This window comes from Thamnophis sirtalis, unplaced genomic scaffold (genome assembly GCF_051295495.1).
Source record: "Thamnophis sirtalis isolate CommonGarterSnake01/CBP01778 unplaced genomic scaffold, rThaSir2_p1.2 scaffold_6, whole genome shotgun sequence".
Classification (NCBI taxonomy): Eukaryota; Metazoa; Chordata; class Lepidosauria; order Squamata; family Natricidae; genus Thamnophis; species Thamnophis sirtalis.
In genome coordinates this window covers 48,936,955-48,958,619 of record NW_028261386.1, presented here as the reverse complement: position 1 = coordinate 48,958,619, position 21,665 = coordinate 48,936,955, and the positions used below count along the sequence as shown (strand labels likewise).

At 38.1% G+C, this 21,665-nt stretch overlaps 1 protein-coding gene across 1 annotated transcript in view; it reads right to left on the bottom strand.

The window, feature by feature from the left end:
• Positions 1-505: 505 nt before the first annotated feature.
• Positions 506-21,665, bottom strand: part of IARS2 (isoleucyl-tRNA synthetase 2, mitochondrial) — a 36,459-nt gene continuing 15,299 nt past the window's right edge. The window contains exons 13-23 of the mRNA XM_087717812.1: positions 17,934-18,036; positions 17,172-17,262; positions 12,927-13,035; positions 12,465-12,567; positions 6,836-6,961; positions 5,288-5,419; positions 4,120-4,226; positions 3,740-3,885; positions 2,383-2,573; positions 986-1,127; positions 506-834 (exon numbers count right to left, since the gene is read on the bottom strand). Coding sequence (XP_087573938.1) covers positions 692-834; positions 986-1,127; positions 2,383-2,573; positions 3,740-3,885; positions 4,120-4,226; positions 5,288-5,419; positions 6,836-6,961; positions 12,465-12,567; positions 12,927-13,035; positions 17,172-17,262; positions 17,934-18,036 — 1,393 coding nt within the window. The 3' untranslated portion in view covers positions 506-691. The remainder of the gene's footprint in view (positions 835-985; positions 1,128-2,382; positions 2,574-3,739; positions 3,886-4,119; positions 4,227-5,287; positions 5,420-6,835; positions 6,962-12,464; positions 12,568-12,926; positions 13,036-17,171; positions 17,263-17,933; positions 18,037-21,665) is intronic.

The following is a 21,665-nucleotide window of genomic DNA, read 5'->3' as shown; positions in this document are numbered from 1 at the left end:
AGAACCAAGTTCATGAAGATCTTTCCATCTGTCTGTTGTTGACGGTGAGTGGAGACTTTGTAAAATAGTATTTCACTCTTAAATGGTTAACAATCACAGTGAAAAATTAATTGAATACTGAACTCCTACTCATTGTGTGGAAAGCAGAGCCATCCACTCATATTTATTGCTACACAGTTAAAGGGCAAACGCTTATTTAACAAAGTAATTTCTTAATTATGATTGAGAAATCTAGACCAGGATGAAGGCTCCACATATTTTTTTCTTACTGATATGTGATCTGCGTTGGCGGAGGGGGGGGGAGAGGGAGTTGATTGTGCTGGAAGTAACTACAGAAAAAAAGTTCATGCAGACCCATGAACGGCAATAAAGCTGCACCACCTAAGTGCTAAAGTCTAAAGTCAACTGTCAGCTAGCGAACACCAGACTAAAAAAGCCAGCTTGTTCATGGATTTGAATTCCTCTTGTGCTGCTTTTCTGACTTACAAAGAAAAGGACTATCAGCCATTTTAGTAAGCAGTTTATTAAGTGTACAAGCTTAAATATATACACGTGAATTTTGAATTTAGCTTTCCAGCTTTCAGACAAACAATATGTTGGTTTCTTGTAGATACTTCTATATTCCACGTTTTCTCAAAATGTGAATCTTGCTTTAGCCAGCACAGCTATTTGACCGCTATGGGAATAGGTATCATTTCTCACCAAGTATTTGCATACAACGTGTACATGGAGTCTCTGCTGAATCAGCAGTGTATTTTCGACAACGGGGGCATTTTGATTTGGCAGCTGGTAGAACAATGACTTTATAGGCAGACTCTTCTCGGATATCACCACCTATTTCAGAAAAGATTCAAATTAATCCCACATGAAAGCCCATTCTTTGCTGACTTATCTCTAGATCAAGAGAAGTTCTCCTCTAGTCCTATTATCACATGCCCCAAACACATTCAACATGTTGTGGATGTGTAACAAAAATCTACTTTACCTTCTAAGTTTATTAGAAATGTGCCTTTAATCATATCATCAGCATTCACATCTCTAGGTATTTCAGTCAGCAGCGTTGTCTGTGATGCCATCATTATTTCATTTAACTGAGATGTACTAGAGCACCCCTCAGGTTGCAGCACCTAAAGATAAATTATCATGCTGACTAGTTTTTGAAAAGGGTACAAATGCAAAAAAATCAGTGACAATTCTAATTAAGACAATAAGCTAGTTTGCCTGGTTTGCCATATTTGAGCCATAATGTGATTTGGTACCAAGACATGCAAACATACGTCTACTTTGGCTTGTTCAGACTTAATACTGAATATTAAATTCAGGATTAATACTGTGATATCGGATGTATAATTTCCATTTATGGTGTACCATTATGTACAATTCAAGAACTCCTAAGACATGACCACACTAGGGAACTATGTTATATAGCTACATCTTGTTAGTCTGTAATTGTAGATATATATAGTAGGGCTCTACAGTCCGAATACATGATCTTTTCAAACGGGGGGTTATCTAACTCCTCAAATACTTTGCCTCTATTTCAAGAAAGTGAAACCACCAAATAAAAAGGGAGAAGTATAGGGAATCTTGGTTACAAACAGTTCAGAGTCCAAGGTTGAATATTACTGAACTGCATATCTTGTTCCCTAAAAGTAGAAAAGTGAACAAAAACAAAATGGAAGTCAAAGGAGGCCTTTATTTTAAAACGGGCAAGCAAACAAAACAAAACAAAAAACTTTTGTGCTCAAAATCATAGGATCATAAGGTTGAAATTGGGCAAATAAACATGTTCTATATCTTGTCTTTGGATTCTGTATCTTGCTTATCTAAATCTAAAGTAGTATTTATCATAATAATAAATGAACGTTTCTATGTCAGTGTTCGACCATTACAGGTAGTTCTCAACTTATGACCATTCTTTAATGACCATTCATAGTTGCAATGGTGCTGAAAGTGACTTAAAACTGATTCCTGCACTTATGATCATTGCAATGTCTCAATAGTAATATGATCAAAATTTGGGCACTTGGCAACCAGGATGTATTTACGAAGGTTGAACCATTGGGGATCACGATTACACATTTATGACCTTCCCAGCAAAGCATCAAGCAAAGCCAATGGAAGAAGTCAGCCACAGCAAAAAGGTCATAAATTTGGTCATGGCTCAATTAATGACTGCATCAGTTAGTGAAAGAAGTTCTGGCCACAACTCTGGTCATAAGTCAAGATTACCTGTAATTAACTGAGTAAATATCCCTTTATATTTGTAAGTATTTCTGAATTAAGGCATTATAAATGGCTTTTCTCAATAGCTTTTCTTAAACATTTGAAAATTAAAGTACTAGTTAAGATGTAATATTAGGTTATGAGTTTTCTGCTTACCTCCATTAATTCAAAGAACAACCCAGGCTCAATCACTAGAATCACCTGATATTCCGCAGCATTTTTGCCTGCAATAAAGCCCAGGAAACCATCTCTCATTGCACATGCTCCATCCACTGCTTCTTCAAGGCCTGGTTTCTTCCATACAGCACTTGTGGTCATCCATCCGGAACGAAATACACTATCTGACTCTTGCAAAAGAAAAGGGTGGGGAAAATGAATGCATTAGCAGCTCTGTAAACAGCATAAACAACATTGTACTATATAAAGCTAAGAATAAGGGTTAAAATTTTATGTGGGCTTGTCTGAACCCAACCCAGAAACTTCAGCTGATGGAGATATGGTTGCTCATTGAGGCGAATTCATTAGATTACACACCAATATTTGTCTCTGACCAAGGAAACAATTTCTATGAATTAAAGTTTCCCATTCACCTTAAGTGGCCACGCTTGAGTTTATATGTACCTGCCCCCCAATAATTTTTAGTAATACAAGCCAGATCAGCAGTTTCCTCTAGAGCCGGAGTGTCAAACTGATAGTCTGTGGGCTGAATGTGTCACATGCGAATGTCATGTGATGCAATGTGACGCCGTGAGTTTGACACCCGTGCCCTAGAGTATAAGTGCTAAAATTACTCTATAGAATCTGGTTTATTTTGTTGTTAATTGCGAAGTTGTGTCTGACCATCGTGACCAGGCCCTCCTGTCCTTTACCATCCCCCCGAGTCTATTTAAGTTCACGCCTACTGCTTCAGTGACTCCAGCCAGCCACCTCTGCCATCCCCTTGTTCTTTTGCCTTCAATTGTTCCCAGTATTAGGCTCTTCTCTAGTGAGTCCTTCCTTCTCATTAGGTGGCCAAAGCATTAGAGTTTCATCTTCAGGACCTGGCCTCTAAAGAGCAGTCAGGGTTGATCTCCTCTAGGATTGATCGGTTTGATCGCCTTGCTGTCCAAGGGGCTCACAGTAGTCTTCTCCAGCACCATAGCTCAAAGGCCTCAATTCTTCGGCACTCAGCCTTCCTTGGGGTGTTCTTAATTTTAAATTTTGCACTGAGCAAGGGTTTGAATTCAGTGATCTGACTATGATTCCATAAATCTGCAAACTTGCCTGGACAATTATCGGTACTTTATTAAGGTACTAGTGTGACTTAGTTTAATTTTAAAATGTGCACAAGCAGATTTCATCCTGCAGCTAAGAATTTTAATGACTAAATAAAATTAATATTGATTGTTCTATTTTTTACAACACAAATGTAAATTAAATGAGTAATGAACTCAACACATTAAGAGGTTTATGTGAAGAATCTAAGAATCTCAGTAAAATGTCTATTTTCTTAACCATTTTATAATTCTCATACCTTTTCTGTATGGAATATACTGGAATACCTCTTCAGCCAGATGTGGAAGAATTGGTGCAAAAGAACGAACCATTGTATCCAAAACTGCTGCCAAGGCTGTTTGACATGAACGGCGTTTAGCATCTTTTTCCTCTTCACAATAAAGTCTGGATTTTAGAGAACAAAATAATTGGGGAAACAATTTCTAAACATTTAAATATTTTTGGAATAAATAATGTGTATCAAAATGCATGTGAGCTTTAAAGAAACTAGCTGTTTATGTTAGTTACAAAATAATCCATCTCTCTGTGTCTAATCTGGAAGGATTTATCTTGGGGACAAACAGCACAGAACATGCATTTCTCATTTTATCTGATAAGGCGATAAAAAAGTTCACATACCTGTCCTTAATTATACTAAAATAAAAACTGGAGAGATCTTTACTACAAAAGGCTTGAAGTAATCGGATGACTTTTCCATAGTCATGTTCCTTATATGCCTGTGTAACCTAAGGAATAAAGTACAAAAAACCCCCACCTAATTTAAAATGCAAGTAATTGTTATTCCAAAGAAAAATAAAGATGGAAAGGAGACAGGAAGCACCAGAAATTAGAAGTTAGTGAGTATAAACAGTATCTAACCAGAATCTAAATTATTGGCAGACTTAGCTAGTTAATCCCAAAGGTGCTTTTTCAAGAGGCAACTGGACTTTCTTTATCCTTGAAGCTGTTTCATCTCTCATCCAAGAATTGAAGAAGCTTCTTGGATGAGAAATGAAATGTCTTCAAGGGAAAACAAAAAAAGTCCAGTTGCCTTGAAAAAGCACCTTTGGGACAACCATGACCTTGATGGCCGAGAATCTCCACAGACATTTAGCTAATCATTTTTGTGCATTCATACTATTTAAAGCAATACCAGACCAACCAAGTATTGTCCTTTCCTTCTCCTCCATACTACTCTGTCCAAGATTTCTCCAGTCCTATAACTGTCTCCCTCCTTATCATAAAATTAGGTTTTGATAATCCACTCCTTACTCCTTCCAAGATATAATAGTGGTTTAGATGATTGCATCTTTGGAATTGTTGATTTCAGCAAAGGAGGAAAGATGATGTCTAATTGTAGCATGGCCAAAGTATTCAAACAGTCTTGGCTATGCAGGGCCTAATCCAGCAAACATCCACAGAAGATAGGAAGCTGGTAGTTAGATGTTGGTCTCTGAAGACATGTCTTCTACCTTCCAGCTGTAATTTTCTTCTCTATTCACATTTTGCTAATGTATTTGGTAAACAAATGTTAAGGTTTTCTACTGGGTAGAATGTTACTAAAGATGGAGAAATGGATGGAGAAACGCTACACACACATACACACTCTAGCAGAAAAGTAGTAGAGGGTAGTGGTCTGTTGTAAGGTATTCTCTTAAGCCGCAAGTTGATTTCTATAGCAGTTGTTCCAGTACAATAATGCAACAGTTAAAAGAATTATTTTCTCCAAAAATGTATCTATCCAGTTCACAGATCAACCGTTCTGTGCTATAAGTGTCCATAGTTCCAACCACTCCCTAGTGCTTACCTTGTTAGCGAAGCCATGCAGTAGGTGGAGTATGAACTGGTCTATCAGATACATCTCTGATGTAGGGATAGAGTCTGTCTCTGGGCTGAAGCCAGTCAGATTCCCCAACAAAAAACGGAGTGTATTTCGAAGCTATCAACAAATTCCAAAATAGTCCATGAATTAAAGTAATTATTTGAAAAAATGTTTACCATAAATATAACCATGTATTTCAAGTACGTTATTTATTTTGGGAAGCAAAAAGAACCCTGGAGATCTTTCAGACAGGCTCTTCTATCTTAAGATCAGGGGTGGGTTCCTGCCAGTTTTAACCTCTTCTATAGAAGAGGTTCCACAAATCTACAGTGCCGTTTAGAACTGGTTCCAGCTCTCTCCCCCAGCCCGTCCGCACATCATCAAGATGAACAGCGAGAGGAAGAATTCTAGGAGTTGAAGTCCACAAGTCTTAAAGCTGTCAAGTTTCAACTTGACAGCTTTGGGTTTTTTTTCTAAAGGGTTAGGGATGCAAGGGTCTTGTAACTTGACAGCTTTAAGAATTGCACACTTCAATGCCAGAGTTCCTGAGCCAACATTTTGGTTGCTAAGCAAGAGCGTTAAGTGAGTTTCACCATATTTTACAAGTTGGCCACGGCAAGCCACTCCCACAAAGCAGGGCACACCTATAGAAGGTGTTCTAAAATTTTGTGAAACCCACCACTGCTTAAGATTTGTTTTGAGATTTAGGGCGAGGTGGCATGGAAATATTTAGAACTTTTCTGGAAATCATCCAAGAGAGTTGCTAATCCTAAAACTTTATGGAATGATTCTCAATAGCCACCATATTTCTTCTAGTTCTTTTACCAGTCTCTTCTTCAAAGATTTGGTTTGCAGTGATATAGAAAGGAGAGATTCCTAATGAGTGAAGCTGTCTTAATTCCCATTAATGATCAGTAAGTCCTTTGATTAGAATACAACACTTTGGACAGGTATATTGCACTTGAGGTCTAAGTACAAGCAACATATATTTCGATATTTAGTGAAATTTGCAGTTTAAAAATGTCACACCTTGAATACCACATGTAGAAGGAACAGACAGAAAAGGAGAACTGGCTGGCTTGTGATATCAATTATTCTAGGATCAATAACCATGAAGGGCTAGAGTCAGTTTGTGCTTCAAAAGTAGAGAAGAAACCATGAGATCCTGCCTTAGGTACAAAAGTGAGCTGGTGGATTTGGGCCAGACACTTTCTCTTTGCTCTAGGTAGAAGGCAATGGCAAATCTAAAACTCAACATTTTTGAAAATGTTGTCAATAAAATTGCAAGGAGTTGTCCCTATATTTGCTAAGAATTTACTTGAAGGTACAGATAAATAAATGCAGCCATGATGGGTAAAGTCATTACTATTATCATAAGATACACAAGTGAAAACTATTCCAATGGCAGATGAATAGAAAACTATTGAGATGCTATTGATACACCTTCTTTCCTGACTACATATTCCAGAAAGCTGAACTATTTTTGTAGTGGCTTCTACTTAGGAAAAGGCAACAGTGTGTTCGTTTGCTTACCTTGTTAATATCATCTTGAGCAGAACTGAGCACTGTAGGTCCAATTTGCACTTCTGTATAAACATTGGACTCAGCCACCCACCAGCGTAAAGTATCAGCCCCGTATGGTGGCTCAGTGCTATGGTCCTATACATTGACAAGATGGAGAGGAAACACCTTTCAGTGCTGGTAATTGCTCAATGAACCCCTGTTCTCCGAAATAAATTAAACATATTATTTTATAACTGTGCAGCAAATTGTGCCATAAAGACATTTCCCCAGAGAAATGTAGAGATTCTGTCAAGAATTCTGGAAAAATAAATTTCTGACAAAGTATTTGTTGGACAACTCATGTGAAAGTAAAATGCTGAATAGTGTTAACTCTACAAAGCATGCCTCATTAAAAAAGAAACAAGCTGCTTATGTTATTTATTATTAGATTAGATTTTTATCTCACCTTTATTATTTTATAAGTAACTCCAAGCAGCAAATGTACATAACATTCTCCCCTCCTATTTTCTCCACAGCAACAACTCTGTGAGATGGGTTAGGCTGACAGAGAATGATTTGCCCAAGGCCACCCAACTGGCTTATGTCCCTAAGGTCAGACTAGAACTCACAGTCTCTTGGTTTCTAGGCCAGCACCTTAATCACTACACCAAATTAACTGCAAAGTGAAAGTAGCAAATCATGTTTGCTACTTGAACAACCTTGACATCAATCAAGGCGGGACACTGCCAGAAAACAAGTGTCCTGCTTGCTGCTCTGCAAAATATCATACACACGCACACACATATTCTCATACCCTAGCAAGTAGAAGCAATGTAGCATTTTGATAGTGATAGAGACCCAGATTCTTAGGAATTGAATATCACTGGATGACTTTGGAACACACTCTCTCTCTTGACCCAAATTTACTTCACAGGGTTGTTAAATGAAAAAATTGAAGGGAACATCTTGTATGCTTGACTTGAGCTCCTCTACAAAAAAATAATAATAAAGCAATAAATAGCTGCTGATATAACTACTTAAGGATGGCCTCCTTCTGAGGACTAACTTAATATAAAAGAAGCAACAGTTCTGTGGTGAATCCGGAAGTGCAGTTTTCATGACCTATAAATATCTTCCAGGTAATTTTATTGAAAAACAAAACCTACAAATCCTTAATGCCAACCATGTTGGCTAATAGTGATATGGCGCTCAAGTCCAGTATCTAGGGATTGAAGATTGAGAAAGACTTAAATAAAGTGTTTCCTACACATTAGTATCAGTCTCACAAGTAAATCTGAATTTTAAAGTTAGGACTGCCTCTCTGAGAACAAGGTTGATCAATAGACCTAACCTTAACTCTTAGAAGATATGGTAGTAAGTAGAGACAAGGTAGCAGAAGCCCACTAGGGAGAAAAAGGCCCTTTTTTGTTAACTTTGGTAACAAAAGACTAAACCATATTTATTTGTACCACCGTCCCATTTCCCCCCACAACATCTTTGTAAGGTAAGTGAGACTAAAAGAAAGTGATCAGTTCACAATTACCCAGTGAATTTCCCTGGCTGTTGGTGGACTTGAATCTACCAACCTTTATTGGTAGCCTAACACCGCCAACCACTATACTTTACTGCGTTGATCACTCCAATTCACCAAAACATCAATTTTCCCTTTGCCTCCAGCAGTCATCTCTACTTGAGCCAGGCACAAAGGTCCTCCCATCAGTTTGTGCAAATGAAATGCTATAAAAGTCTCAAAGCAGTCCTGCCTGTTGAGATCTGTTTTTATACTTATCTAAGTGCACTAAGTACTTAAAGGTGACCAAACTATGACAATGAACACTGTTGTTGGGCCCTGGTTTTCCATTAGTTTTGCTTAACACTTTGCTTTAAGTGCCATAGGAATGAAAAATACAGAAAAAGGAAGGCAGTCTCTATATAGAAACCAACACCCTCCCCCCTCCCTGTTACATAGCGTGTAACAACATAGACCCACACCCGGCTAAATAAAAAAACTGCAGCTAAGGTTAAAGCTTTTGCAGCTTCTCTTCCCCACAAAGCAACCACTCATAAGCAAACTGAGAAGCAATAAAACTGTTCATGTTTATTACTATTCGTTTCTATAGCCGATGCTCTCAGATCTATGAGCAAATGATTGTTTGAGAACATACAGGGAAGTTTGCCAGTAAAATAATCTAACTCAAGGGATATGTGGAGCTGGACTTTATCTTTTCATCAGGAGCTTTGGACTTTTCCTGCATGGCAATGAGAGCAAAATCAAAGGCTTCTGAGGTTAATAAACTATGTTAAATGCATCAGCCACAGTTTAAACTACCAAAACCAATGTTCTGTTGTATGCTGCCTTCCAGGAATACTAAGACTATTCATGTGCTACTTTTTCTAAATTGCAAAAATCTGCATGACCATGAGATGACAAAAAGCAGATGTTGATGCCAAAAAGTGTACCATGCTGGCATCTGGTGGCTTGATGGAATTTTGTAGTCCTTACATGGTAACTCTACTATTAATGTTAGAAAACACATTGAGCTGCCCAAATTACTATTTTGCCAATAATAAAGATTTAGATTTATTTTATTTGTATGCCGCCCTTCTCCGGGAGGGACTCAGGGCGGCGAACAACTCAAAGGGGAAAAAAGGGAAACATAGAACACAATTCAAGTAGTTAAAATAGCCAAGAATCGCACAACCACACAGGTCGAGAGGGGAGGGGAACTCATCAACCCCAGGCATGCCGGCAAAGCCAGTTTTTGATGGCTTTTCGGAAGGCCTGGAGAGAGGTGAGGGTCCGAATCTCTGCAGGGAGTTCGTTCCAGAGGGCCGGAGCTGCCACAGAGAAGGCCCTCCCCCGGGTAGTAGCCAGGTGGCATTGGCTGGTAGACGGAACCCGGAGGAGGCTGACCCTGTGCGATCTAATGGGTCTTTGGGAGGTAATTGGCAGCAGGCGGTCTCTCAAGTACCCAGGTCCATGAAGGGCTTTATAAGTTACGACTAGCACTTTGAAGCGTATCCGGAGACTGATCGGTAGCCAGTGCAGTTTGCGGAGGATAGGTGTAACATGGGTGTACCGAGGTGCACCCACAATCGCTCGCGCGGCTGTGTTCTGGATGAGTTGAAGTCTCTGAATACTCTTCAAGGGCTGCCCCATGTAGAGCGCATTGCAGTAGTCCAGTCTTGAGGTCACGAGGGCATGAGTGACTGTTGTGAGTGCCTCCCGGTTCAGGTAGGGACGCAACTGGTGCACCAGGCGAACCTGGGCAAATGCCCCCCTGGTCACAGCCGACAAATGATGTTCTAAGGTCAGCTGTGGGTCCAGGAGGACTCCCAAGTTGCGAGCCCTGTCTGAGGAGCGTAAATTTTCACCCCCCAGCCTGAGTGATGGAATATTAACCAAATTCTTGGGAGGAAAACACAACAGCCACTTGGTCTTCTCTGGATTGAGCACAAGCTTGTTAACCCCCATCCAGACCCTGACAGCCTCCAGGCACTGGCACATCATGTCAACCGCTTCACTGAGTTGGCACAGGGCGGACAGATACAACTGTGTATCGTCCGCGTATTGATGTTATTTTATCCCGTGCCGTCGAATGATCTCACCCAGCGGCTTCATCTAGATATTAAACAGGAGGGGGGACAGGACCGAACCCTGCGGCACCCCATAATTCAGGGGCCTAGGGGTCGATCTCTGCCCTCTGACCAACACCGACTGCGACCTGTCCGAGAGGTAGGAGGAGAACCACCGAAAAACAGTGCCTCCCACCCCCACCTCTCGTAACCGTCGCAGAAGGATACCATGGTCGATGGTATCGAAGGCCGCTGAGAGGTCGAGAAGCACTAGGATGGAGGGATGACCTCCATCCCTGGCTCTCCAGAGATCATCGGTCAGTGCGACCAAAGCGGTTTCCGTGCTGTAGCCAGGCCTGAATCCAGACTGAAAGGAGTCTAGATAATCGGCTTCATCCAAGGACCGTCGGAGTTGAGAGGCTACCACTTTCTCAACAACCTTCCCAATGAAGGGGAGGTTGGAGACTGGACGGTAGTTGTTCAAACTGGCTGGATCCAGTGATGGCTTCTTCAGGAGGGGTCTCACCACCGCTATCTTCAATGCCGATGGGAAGAAGCCCTCCCGAAGAGAAGCATTCACCATCGCCTGGATCCAGCTCCGTGTCACCTCCTTGCAGTTCGCGACCAGCCAGGAGGGGCACGGGTCCAGTACACACGTGGCAGCACTCATAGTTCCCATGGCCTTGTCCACTTCATCAGGAGCAACAGGTTGAAAGTCAGTCCAGAGGTGTCGTTCAAGACCTTTCCCCGGTACCTTGGCTGGCTCTGCGCAATTGGAGTCCAGGTCCATCCGAAGCTGAGCAACTTTGTCCGTGAGGAACTGGACATATTCCTCTGCTCTACCTTGTAAGGGGTTCTCCGCAACCCTTGCATTTAGGAGGGAGCGGGTCACCCTAAACAAGGCGGCAGGGCGTGACTCGGCGGATGCTATCAGAGCGGCAATGTAGTTGTTCTTGGCTGTCCGTATTGCCGATAGATATGCTCCGATGCAAGCTTTTAATAGTGCTCGGTCTGACTCGGATTTACTGGCCCTCCAGCGGCGCTCTAGGCGTTTCTTTTGGCGCTTCATCTCCCGGAGGCCCTCGGTAAACCAAGGGGCCCTCCTGGATCCACTGCTGCGGATCGGCCGTAAAGGCGCAATCCGGTGGAGAGCCTCAGACGTTACCGAGTTCCAAGTAGCAACTAAGGTCTCCACCGGACTGCGGGCGAGAGTATCAGGCATAACGCCAAGCGCCGTCTGGAAACCCTGGGGATCCATAAGACGCCTGGGGTGGAACCACCTAATCGGTTCCTCCTCCCTACAGCGGCGGATTGGTCTCCGAAAGTCGAGCCTCAATAGGAAGTGGTACGACCATGACAGAGGCAAGATCTCACTACCCCTCAGACCAAGATCACAACTCCACTGCTCCGAGAGAAATACAAAGTCGAGTGTGTGACCTGCTGAGTGAGTCGGACCCTGTATTACTTGGGTCAAGCCCATGGCTGTCATGGAAGCCATGAACTCCTGTGCTCCATCAGAGTGTTCGCCGAGCGAAGGGAAATTGAAGTCCCCCAGTATCATAAGTTTGGGGAACTCAACCGCCAGCTCGGCTACTGACTCGAGGAGCAAGGGGAGGGCTGTTGTCACGCTGTTGGGAGGCAGGTACATTAACAACAAACCCACTTGACCCGCAAGGTCCATTTTCACCAGCAAGGATTCACACCCGACAAGCTCCGGAGCAAGGATCCTACGAGGAACTAAGGACTGTCGGATAACAATGGCCACTCCCCCGCCCCTGGGGTCACGGTTGATGAAGCACCTGAAAACCCTCTGGGCACATTTCTGTGAGGGGGACTCCTCCCTCCGGGCCCAGCCAGGTTTCAGTAATACATGCCAGGTCTGCCCCCTCGTCTGTAATTAGGTCCTGGACAGGGGAGCCTTGTGAACCACAGATCTGGATTTAGCAACAGCATAATGGGTGAATCGGGCCAGGATTTAATAGCAAAAAGATATTTCCGGGAAGGAAATAACTGAACCCCAATTACTCTGAGGAACCTATAAACTGCATTTCCAGATGGCAAGTAGAACTATGTAATTACTTACACTGCCTCCATTGATAACAACATCTGGATCAACCACATTGCCGATGGATTTAGACATCTTTTCTCCTTTTTCACCGACAGTGAATCCATGAACAATAAGAGTCCTAGAAGAAAGACCTCTGGGTAATCCAATACTTCCTTTAGACTGTCATACATACATTCAAAGAGCCATGGTGATGGAATGGTTAGAGTGCAGTACTGCAGGCTATTTCTGCTGGCTGCTGGCTGCCTATAATTTGGCAGTTCAAATCTCACCAAGTTTAAGGTTGACTCAGCCTTCTATCCTTCCAAGGTGGGTAAAATGAGGACTCAAATTGTTGGGGGAAATATGCTGACTCTGTAAACCACTTAAGAGAGGGTGGTAAAGCACTGTAAAGAGGTATGTAAGTCTAAGTGGTATTGCTATTCTTAAAAGCCAGTGTATATTACCATAGCTGCCCCAGAAACTCATCCATCAACTTACCTATATGGTGCCTTTTTTCGTGTTGCTACGCTAATCAAGAGGGAAGACTGGAACCAACCTCCCAGCTGGTCTTTTCCTTCCAAGTATACATCAGCCCTTTCACCTGTATCTAAAAACACAAGCAACATAGTATTTGTAATTGAGATTCTTAACCATTCTGAGTATTGACTTACTTCAGTGTTGAATCAGATGAAGTGGAAATAAGGCAACATTTACAAAAAGTATTTTTTTAAAAAAAATATATAGTACTTTTTGTTACTCAAATGGCAATTCTGAAGTGTTTATAATGGATTTAATTTCTTTAAAAAAACAACAACAAGAATTTAGTTGCTGTTAGGCAAACCTAAATTAAAGACTCTTACACTTAGTAATTATGCTATGTTATTGACTTGCCAGATCAATGCAACTTACAACTGTGAACATAATAGAAGGAAAGAAGAAAGAACCTTTGAAAAGTGCAGCTATTGTACCGTGAAGTGCTAGGAAAGAAAAAATGGAATTTTTCCTTTCTACAAAGCTACTAGAAGCACATGTTCCTTATAAACCTGCTCACTATAATTATTCAAACTCCATATAAAGTTGTAAGACTGCCTTTCCTTCTAACACTTCAATTACTTTTACAAAAATATATAAATTTAGATATAGCTGTAGCTAGCACATTTATTATGGTAAAAATTATTTATTAATAAAAATTCTGAAGCAGTGTTATGAGGCAACCTATTGAGTATTTAAAGGAATATTTTTTTTTATTCTCAATCATAAGTCACACAACCATATTAATGATTTTTAAACATGATGTATTACTGGTAATAATTCTGACATAGAGTAATGAGATGCAATCCACAGATTGATAAGAAAAACTATTCTTTTAAGCAAACATGAACTGTAAGATAATTAAGTACTGTATATTACTTTTTTCTTTTTAAAATGGATATATTGATTTAGTGAAATGAAATATATATCTATATCTATATCTATATCTATATCTATATCTATATCTATCTATCTATCTATCTATCTATCTATCTATCTATCTATCTATCTATCTATCTATCTATCTATCTATCTATCTATCTATCTATCTATCTATCTATCTATCTATCTATCTATCTATCTATCTATATACTTAAAGTCACAACCCCTGGTATGCCCAAGTATGGGAGGAAGGTCACACTTCCACTCTCTGTCATTAGGCTCGTCACAAGAGACCATCCAGACAGAAACCCAATATTTTTTACTGTTGCCTTTTTTGTTACATTTGTTATATTTTTGCTGATAAAGTCTCCCTTTATTTATTTATCAGCAAAAATATAACATATATATATATATATATATATATATATATATATATATATATATATATATATATATATATATATATATATATATATATATATATATATATATATATATATATATATATATATATATATATATATATATATATATATATATATATATATATATATATATATATATATATATAGCTGTGTGTGTGTATGTTCCAGTATAACTCTGGAATGTCTCTATTCTGTTAAGATACAGCCTGTTGTGCCATACTGACTTCTACTGTACAGCACAGTGGAGTTGCCATAGTAACAGCTTCATAGTACTCCACAAAAGGGGGGGGTCTCTCTGGTAAGGGGGAAAATCCAACATTAGAAATTACGTTTGGTCCGGATATTTTCCCCCTATAAATAAATAATCCGGCAATGCTGGGTTATTGGCTAGTAATAATATAAAGAATCTCTGTCAAGTATGTGATTCTTTATATTTGTTCTGTCATGTATTGTTCTTTGATAAATTCAAATATAATACAGTGATAAAAATTATGATTTCATCTAGGCATTGTTATGAAAACTTTACACTATTTCTCTCTGTTTCCAAAATACTGGATTCAATATCTATTGTTACCAATACCTCATTTGAGATTGAAAAATCTTATGCAAATTGAGAATGATTTTTTTACTTGCATATAACGTACTGCTTAACCTAGATGTTACATTTTTCTCCCACAAACATTTTTTGCAGTTTATCATAGATCACAAGCTTTAACAATTGATAAAGCTTTAATTAGGGTTATTATTTACAGTTAGAGGGCATAGGTCCTTAAAATCCTTTTCTGTTATTATTTGAGCAATGTAATGTGTATCTTTGATAAGAGACTTTAACCCCTAGATTAAACACTGTGTGTTTTAATGGCAAGTACAATTATCTAGGCCTTTTCCTTTAAATACCCTGTCAGCACAAAAAGCAGGCATTATAAAACAGTATTGTTTTAGTTAAACATTAGTATGATAGCTCTGCGGGGAATTAGGCTGCTGCATTTATCAGTTCTGGAAAATGATCTTGATGGTCACATATTTTCTTTATCTGATACTACACTGGCTGCTCCATTTTTAACTAGAGACTTGGACTAATTGTGTAGGAAGAACTCAAATTATGAAGTTTTAGTAGCTGCAATCCTGCATTAAAATTGCAGTTTGTGACTTTCATACAGGTAGACAAATCAAAAGCAGCATTTTGCTTTGCAACAAAGCCTGCTTTAGCTCAACTGCATACAATACATTCCAACTACTAAATCATTCTGTCCAATTCATGCATATGCACACATGATTATGCATGCATTGATTTTAATTGAGGATCAAGACAAGTATCCTTTGAAGTAACACTGTGGTACAGAGTCCCAACAATGTGCAATAGAGGACAACAGTTTCATTGCTTTGCTTTGCAACCCTATAGGCTTCTGCTACACCTCCAGAGTTACTCCTGACCCTGGAACAGAGCACCTTATAGCCTGATTTCAACTTTGCTACAGTTGAATACATGGAGGACATTAAAATTAGATAATGAATAGTAATTTTTCTAGAAATCTGAAGGGGTAGTGGACTTACATTGGCTTGGCTGAAACTATATCTCTCTGCATTAGCTTGGAACTTAGTAAAGCAGAGTTTCTAGTCATACTGTTATTTGCATTCAACCAAACTTCCAATTGAACACATGGAGTCTGAGGTGAGAATGTCTGAACAAGGCTACAGTAGCATGAAAAAAAGTAAATATGATTGATGGAATTTTCTGCACACCTCCTTATTATTCTCCCTATCATTTAACAGGAGATGCTATAGGCTCAGGACCAGGAATATATAATTTAATCTCATAATCCTATTTAAAGTCTCAAACATGGGTAATCTTTCATTCTAATGATTTTATTTTGTTTGTAAATGAAAGAGGAATTTATAGAAACTCAAATCACTAGTTGAAATAACCAGTGAAATTTTCTAGCATGGCTGGGAAGCAAATACCTATAGGACAGGGATTTTTAGCACAGAGCTGGGCTAAGGGCTGTTGCATGATCAGACAAGGCTAGAGAAGACTATTAGAGCTTTTAATTGGTTATGACTTGGCTTCTGAATCTGCTTAAGTAATATGTGCAAGAAAGGAAAAATAAATGACCAAAATACAATGTAATGTGTGAACTCCAACTGTAAAACCTTTCATGCCTAGTACCTCAAGTTTCATATCTTTTTGTTTCTCTGAATATGGTAAGAACTTTACAACATCAAGTAAGTTAAATGACAGTGAATTTTACACAGCTTAATAATTTCAAATCAAAGTGCAAGAAGTCATTAGATAAATTCATTCTTGATGATACTATTGCTTCCCTGGGTTTCAAGGAAATTAAAAAAAAATAATCCAGGGCCAACATGTTTTACAATTCAACAAGATTGCTATCAAACATTTGTGTACTCTTGGTTTAAAGTTCAAAAGCAGTTGATGTCCTACACTAAATTGATTCCAAACTGCACTAGAGCTTCCTACCATTGTGCTAAAAAAATATCTGGATTGTTTTAAAATTAGTTTTACAAACTGTTTTACATAAATGAGAAGTGATCAACTAGAAGATATCTACACCCACGATTTTCAAACAAGTTATCTGTATTATATATGTTTACAATTACTAAATCTTCTCTATATTGTATTTTCAAAATTCATTGTACTGCCTAAAAGTTGAGTAACACACTGTCATCTTAAAACACCTTTCTCCAAATTGTCACTCTCTGGATGTAGCTTAATATATTTCTGGATCAGAGATAATCCAGTCGATTCTTCACCAAGCACATGACCTCTAAAGTTTTTTCCATTTCTATGATTCTGATTCTATATCTCCTTCATTAAATGCAAGCCCAGTTATGTTTAAAATTTACCAGGCAATTCTGATATACATTTGAATTTAGAACTTCTTACCTCCTAAAACATGAGCCCAAGATGTTCCACTGTCAAACCAAATATCCAACACATCTTGTCCTTGTACATATTCCTGGATATCATTAGCAGCCTGATTTAAAAATATATGGGTTACAAATATATGAATTAAGAAAATAAGGACAACTTAAATTCTTCCATTTCCGCACCAAAGGACCAGTAACAGCATAATCACTATTTTTTTAAATGGCAACATGAATAAGAGAACATTGCTGTATTTTGGATGTTCATTTGTATGCACATTAGAAAGATGAACCTATGTTGTTTTTGTTGCAAGAGACTATCCTATTTTGGCATCTTAAAAGCTACCACATTATGTAATAAACCTTGGTGTACAGTCCGTTCCACCTGATTATGTAACTTTTTCGTCTGACTGTAACTGTATACACACATACACAGTTATACATATAAGGTGCTTATGACATTGCCTTAAATCTCTGCTGCTACCCTTTGGGTAGATCTGGGAAATAATTTTCACAGAAATAATTGCTAATGCAGTTATTCTATGTTGGCTCACATTCAAAGTACATTGGCCTATACTTTATTGTACTTGTTGGTAAGTCCCCAAAACCTTACAGCAGCATCACTTTCAGTAGATTAGGTCACTACTACAAGTCAGTTCCAAGTTAGCCCTTGATCTGCCAGGCTTCTGGATTGTCTGAATCCTGCCCCTTAATTCCAGATTTCAGCTACACTTTGTAGTTCATAGCTTCATAGAGTGCTTTCCATTATCCCCAAATTTACCTTTGCCAGAGCCTCTTTGGGAAGAAGCTGTTCAATAGGAAGTGTCCACCAGACATCACTGCCATGTTGCTCCACTAGTTTAATAACATTCTCAGTGCTTTTTCTACAAGGAAAAAAAAGGGAATCAGTGACAGAAAGACAAGAAATTATTAATCTGTGTTCTGTAGATGACATTTAATTGGAAAAACCAGGAGCCACTAAATGTTTTCACATGTAAGAAAAGGCTAAAGTATAAATTACAATTACAATTTCCTAAACACATTATGGACAATCTATTCAAGATAAACAATGAAAGGCCTGAAAGAAATAGCAAGTGAGTAAAAACAACAACTGTGTAAAACTACTTTTGCACACTTTGATCACTAATCAAAGTGCTTCAGTTTAACAATACCCGATCTTAGCACTCTTGAACTTTTCTTCCTATGGATGTGCCATGTTTATACGACTAACCAGTTAAATAAGAGCTCCAACTTTTGATTTGCAATGGTTTCCAAATCTCAACGAGGTTTCCCACCTAAATCCATTAGAGAATCATGGATTTTCATGATTCTCTATAAATTTTCTATGCTTTTCTAACATTAAGTCTAAGCCTGATGATATACGCCTTTGTTAATTTTAAAATACTGTTTTGTTTTTTAAACAGCATCATAAAAAGGGGCTAAAATTCTACTCTTTCTCATTTATGAGGTCATCAAATCACCATCATCCCCCTTGCAGCTAATAATTTTTAATTTTTGTTGCAGCTGCAAGTTTCTCTCCCCTAATACTTCATGAAAAACTTATATAGGTTATGCTTTGTCTTCAAGTGAAGAGGAAATGACTGAAAGAAAACCTAGAACAGCCTTTCCAAAATGCTGTTTATTTGCCATGATGGGCTAATAAGGAAGTGAATGAAGACATCAAGTCTGTAAAAGTCATCTGAGGCATGGGATGAGGATATTGTCCTGATCCTACAAAGATAGTTGAAGTTAGTCTCAAATTATTTAACAGCACTCTTTTTTAAAAATCAAATTAAATCCTTAATCAAACCTGTAGCTTCATGTAGTTTAAAAATCACAAGGTCCCCAAATTTGCGTGACTAAAAAAGTGGCCTTTTATGGGAGAAGGTTGCCCATATCTAGAGATTGAATCCTAAAACGAGTCTTTCAAGATCTCACAATAAAAATTATATTCCAGTTCTATCTTCCAGGTTCTTTTCATGGAAAACGACTTGTTCTAATGCCATATTTTGTCTGTATAAAGATAATTACAGGAAGGGAAGAAATGCTTGTAGCTATATTTTAAAATTGAGTATTTGGCTGAGGATACGGTATATCAAATTCCTTAAACTCAGAAGCCAGTATCTATTTTCAGATTTATTTATTAAGGAAACTAGAATTAACATACTGTATAAAACAAGATATAGTCTCCAAAGAAAGAGTTTTTATAATTAAAAAAGTATGTGTGGTTGACATAGTTATAATAAAAATAAATATAAATAAAATTATAATTAATATAGCAACAGAAATAGTACTCAGACTTATATACTGCTTCACAATGCTTTACAACATTTAAATATATAAACTTGATTTATTTATTAACTGTAATCATTAATAGCTGTTCTTGCCCTTATAAAACCAATGATTTTGCTGATTTCATAACGTTACTAGACCTCCAAGGAATATACATTATATTATCCTTAAAATCTTTCCAAAACTTGTCTGTTTGTTTTCTCTTAGAAGCCATTCTTGTGGCTCTTGTCAAAATGGTTACAAATATCAGATATGTTTCCTGTTCTCAACTGTAAAATGTGTATAAAAATCTTAAGTTAAAAGTTCTCTCTACAGTGTAAATTCAACACCTTCCTCAAATAACGACTTATCACTCTGCAAATGGCAGGTTTCAGTTTGAGAACCATAATTCACAGTGTAAGCAACAAGAGCCCTGCTGTAAAACTTTGCCCTATATTTGAATGCCAGATTGGGCAGAACTCATATTACGTGTCATTCTCCAGGTTTCTAGCCTGGAAATCCACAGGGCAATTCACGCTACCATGACGCCAGCCAATCATTTTGAACCCTGATATTGATTATGCCAAATGCTTATTTAGTGGGAAATTAAGCAGCATTCAGATATTTTTCAGGCATGGACAGAAACGGATGCTGACCATCCTCACTCCTCTTAACAGCATGGATTCCAGGTAACTTCTTTTTTATGTAAGATGCAGGTGATTTTTGAAACTATTTAAGAATAGTGATATTGTCCATTTATAAAATGTAGTTGTACTCTGGATCACTGTGACTGTAATACATGTCGAAGGATTAGATGATTCAAACTGATTTAAGGTATTCTTTTTTTAAGCAAAGGGCAGCAACTTGCAGCAATTTGGAAAATCTTAACACATTTTAACCTGCTTTTCAAGTTAAACTGGAGCATGAAGAAAGAAGCTGATTTAGCAAATAAAGTAATTCAACTTAAGCTTGAATCATACCAACATAAATATTTATATTAATTACAGGTTTTCTGTATAACATATTACTTTTTACCATGAATGTTTTTAAATGTATTCAGAATTATTCAGGATTAGTCTATACCAATCTGTGGTATTTTCTTTTTAAAGCTGAAAATATTTAAGACCTATAGCGTCATTAGATTAAGATAATTAAATAAATTATTGCACTGAGCTTTAAACGTAAGTCCTTCACAATGTTTTAATTTCAAAGGTATGTTTCGTCCCTAAACTTACATCTTTCTGTTTTAATCAGTTTAATGTTTATTAAACCGAAAATGTCATGCCCTTAATCACAATATCAGAGGGTTGTTTTCTTTAGAAAGACTTATCTATATTCAAACTCAGTTTCCATTATTTTTACAGAGCCTTTGTTGGACAACTGACACCTGCTGCTGTTTATTCCAATTTGTATCGTACTCATGGAGTGGCAGTAATGTATAAGGTCTCAAATTCTCACCACATTCATTTTGGGTATCCGTAGGGGAGAAAGTACCGAATTGCAATAGAATGAAAGAATGGTAATTTCCTTTCCCTATGTAGGCTCAGAGAGGCAGATAACTAATGGATCTTAAGCAGTGTTATCAAGTGTAACAGCAACTCCATGTGGAATAAGCCTCTTTCCAGTGGAGGTGGTGTTACTCTTGAAAGCCACTGATCTATTGACTGAAGAAGTAAATTATACCAAAAAGAAGTAAATTCAAGCAAATTTGTTATTACAACTTTGTATTTACCTATGTACCACCTCTACTGGTAAAGTTCGTACTTTTTATTTCTTTCTGAGCATCTTTTTTATTTTAATTATTAAGGCTAGTCTTCCGGTTATTTCAGATAAAAAAACATCTATTCAGCAAAAGAGCTCTGGAGGATTCGATGAACGTTTCTCCCCTGAAATGAGGTCTAGGGTAATGACCTATGATTTGACAGACTGTGCTATCTAAGTCTGCCTGTCATTTCTGTAGGCCAATACTCTGCATGTTCACTGCTCTACAAGGAACACGCGTTTCTATGTTAAAATGCATGAATCAATATCAACGAAGGAAGTTAATTTTAAAAATGAAAGTCCTCTCTATGTTTTAATGATTTATCCTCTTAGTGTATTGCTATGGCTTGCAACTTAAAAGAAAAATTAAATGGTGCCTCCATAACATGTGTTTATTTTCTCTCTGAAGAAATTATGAAGAGATATAATTTTGCTCTGGTGATTTAAAGGGTTCTTTATAAAAAGACCTGTGTCTAATGTA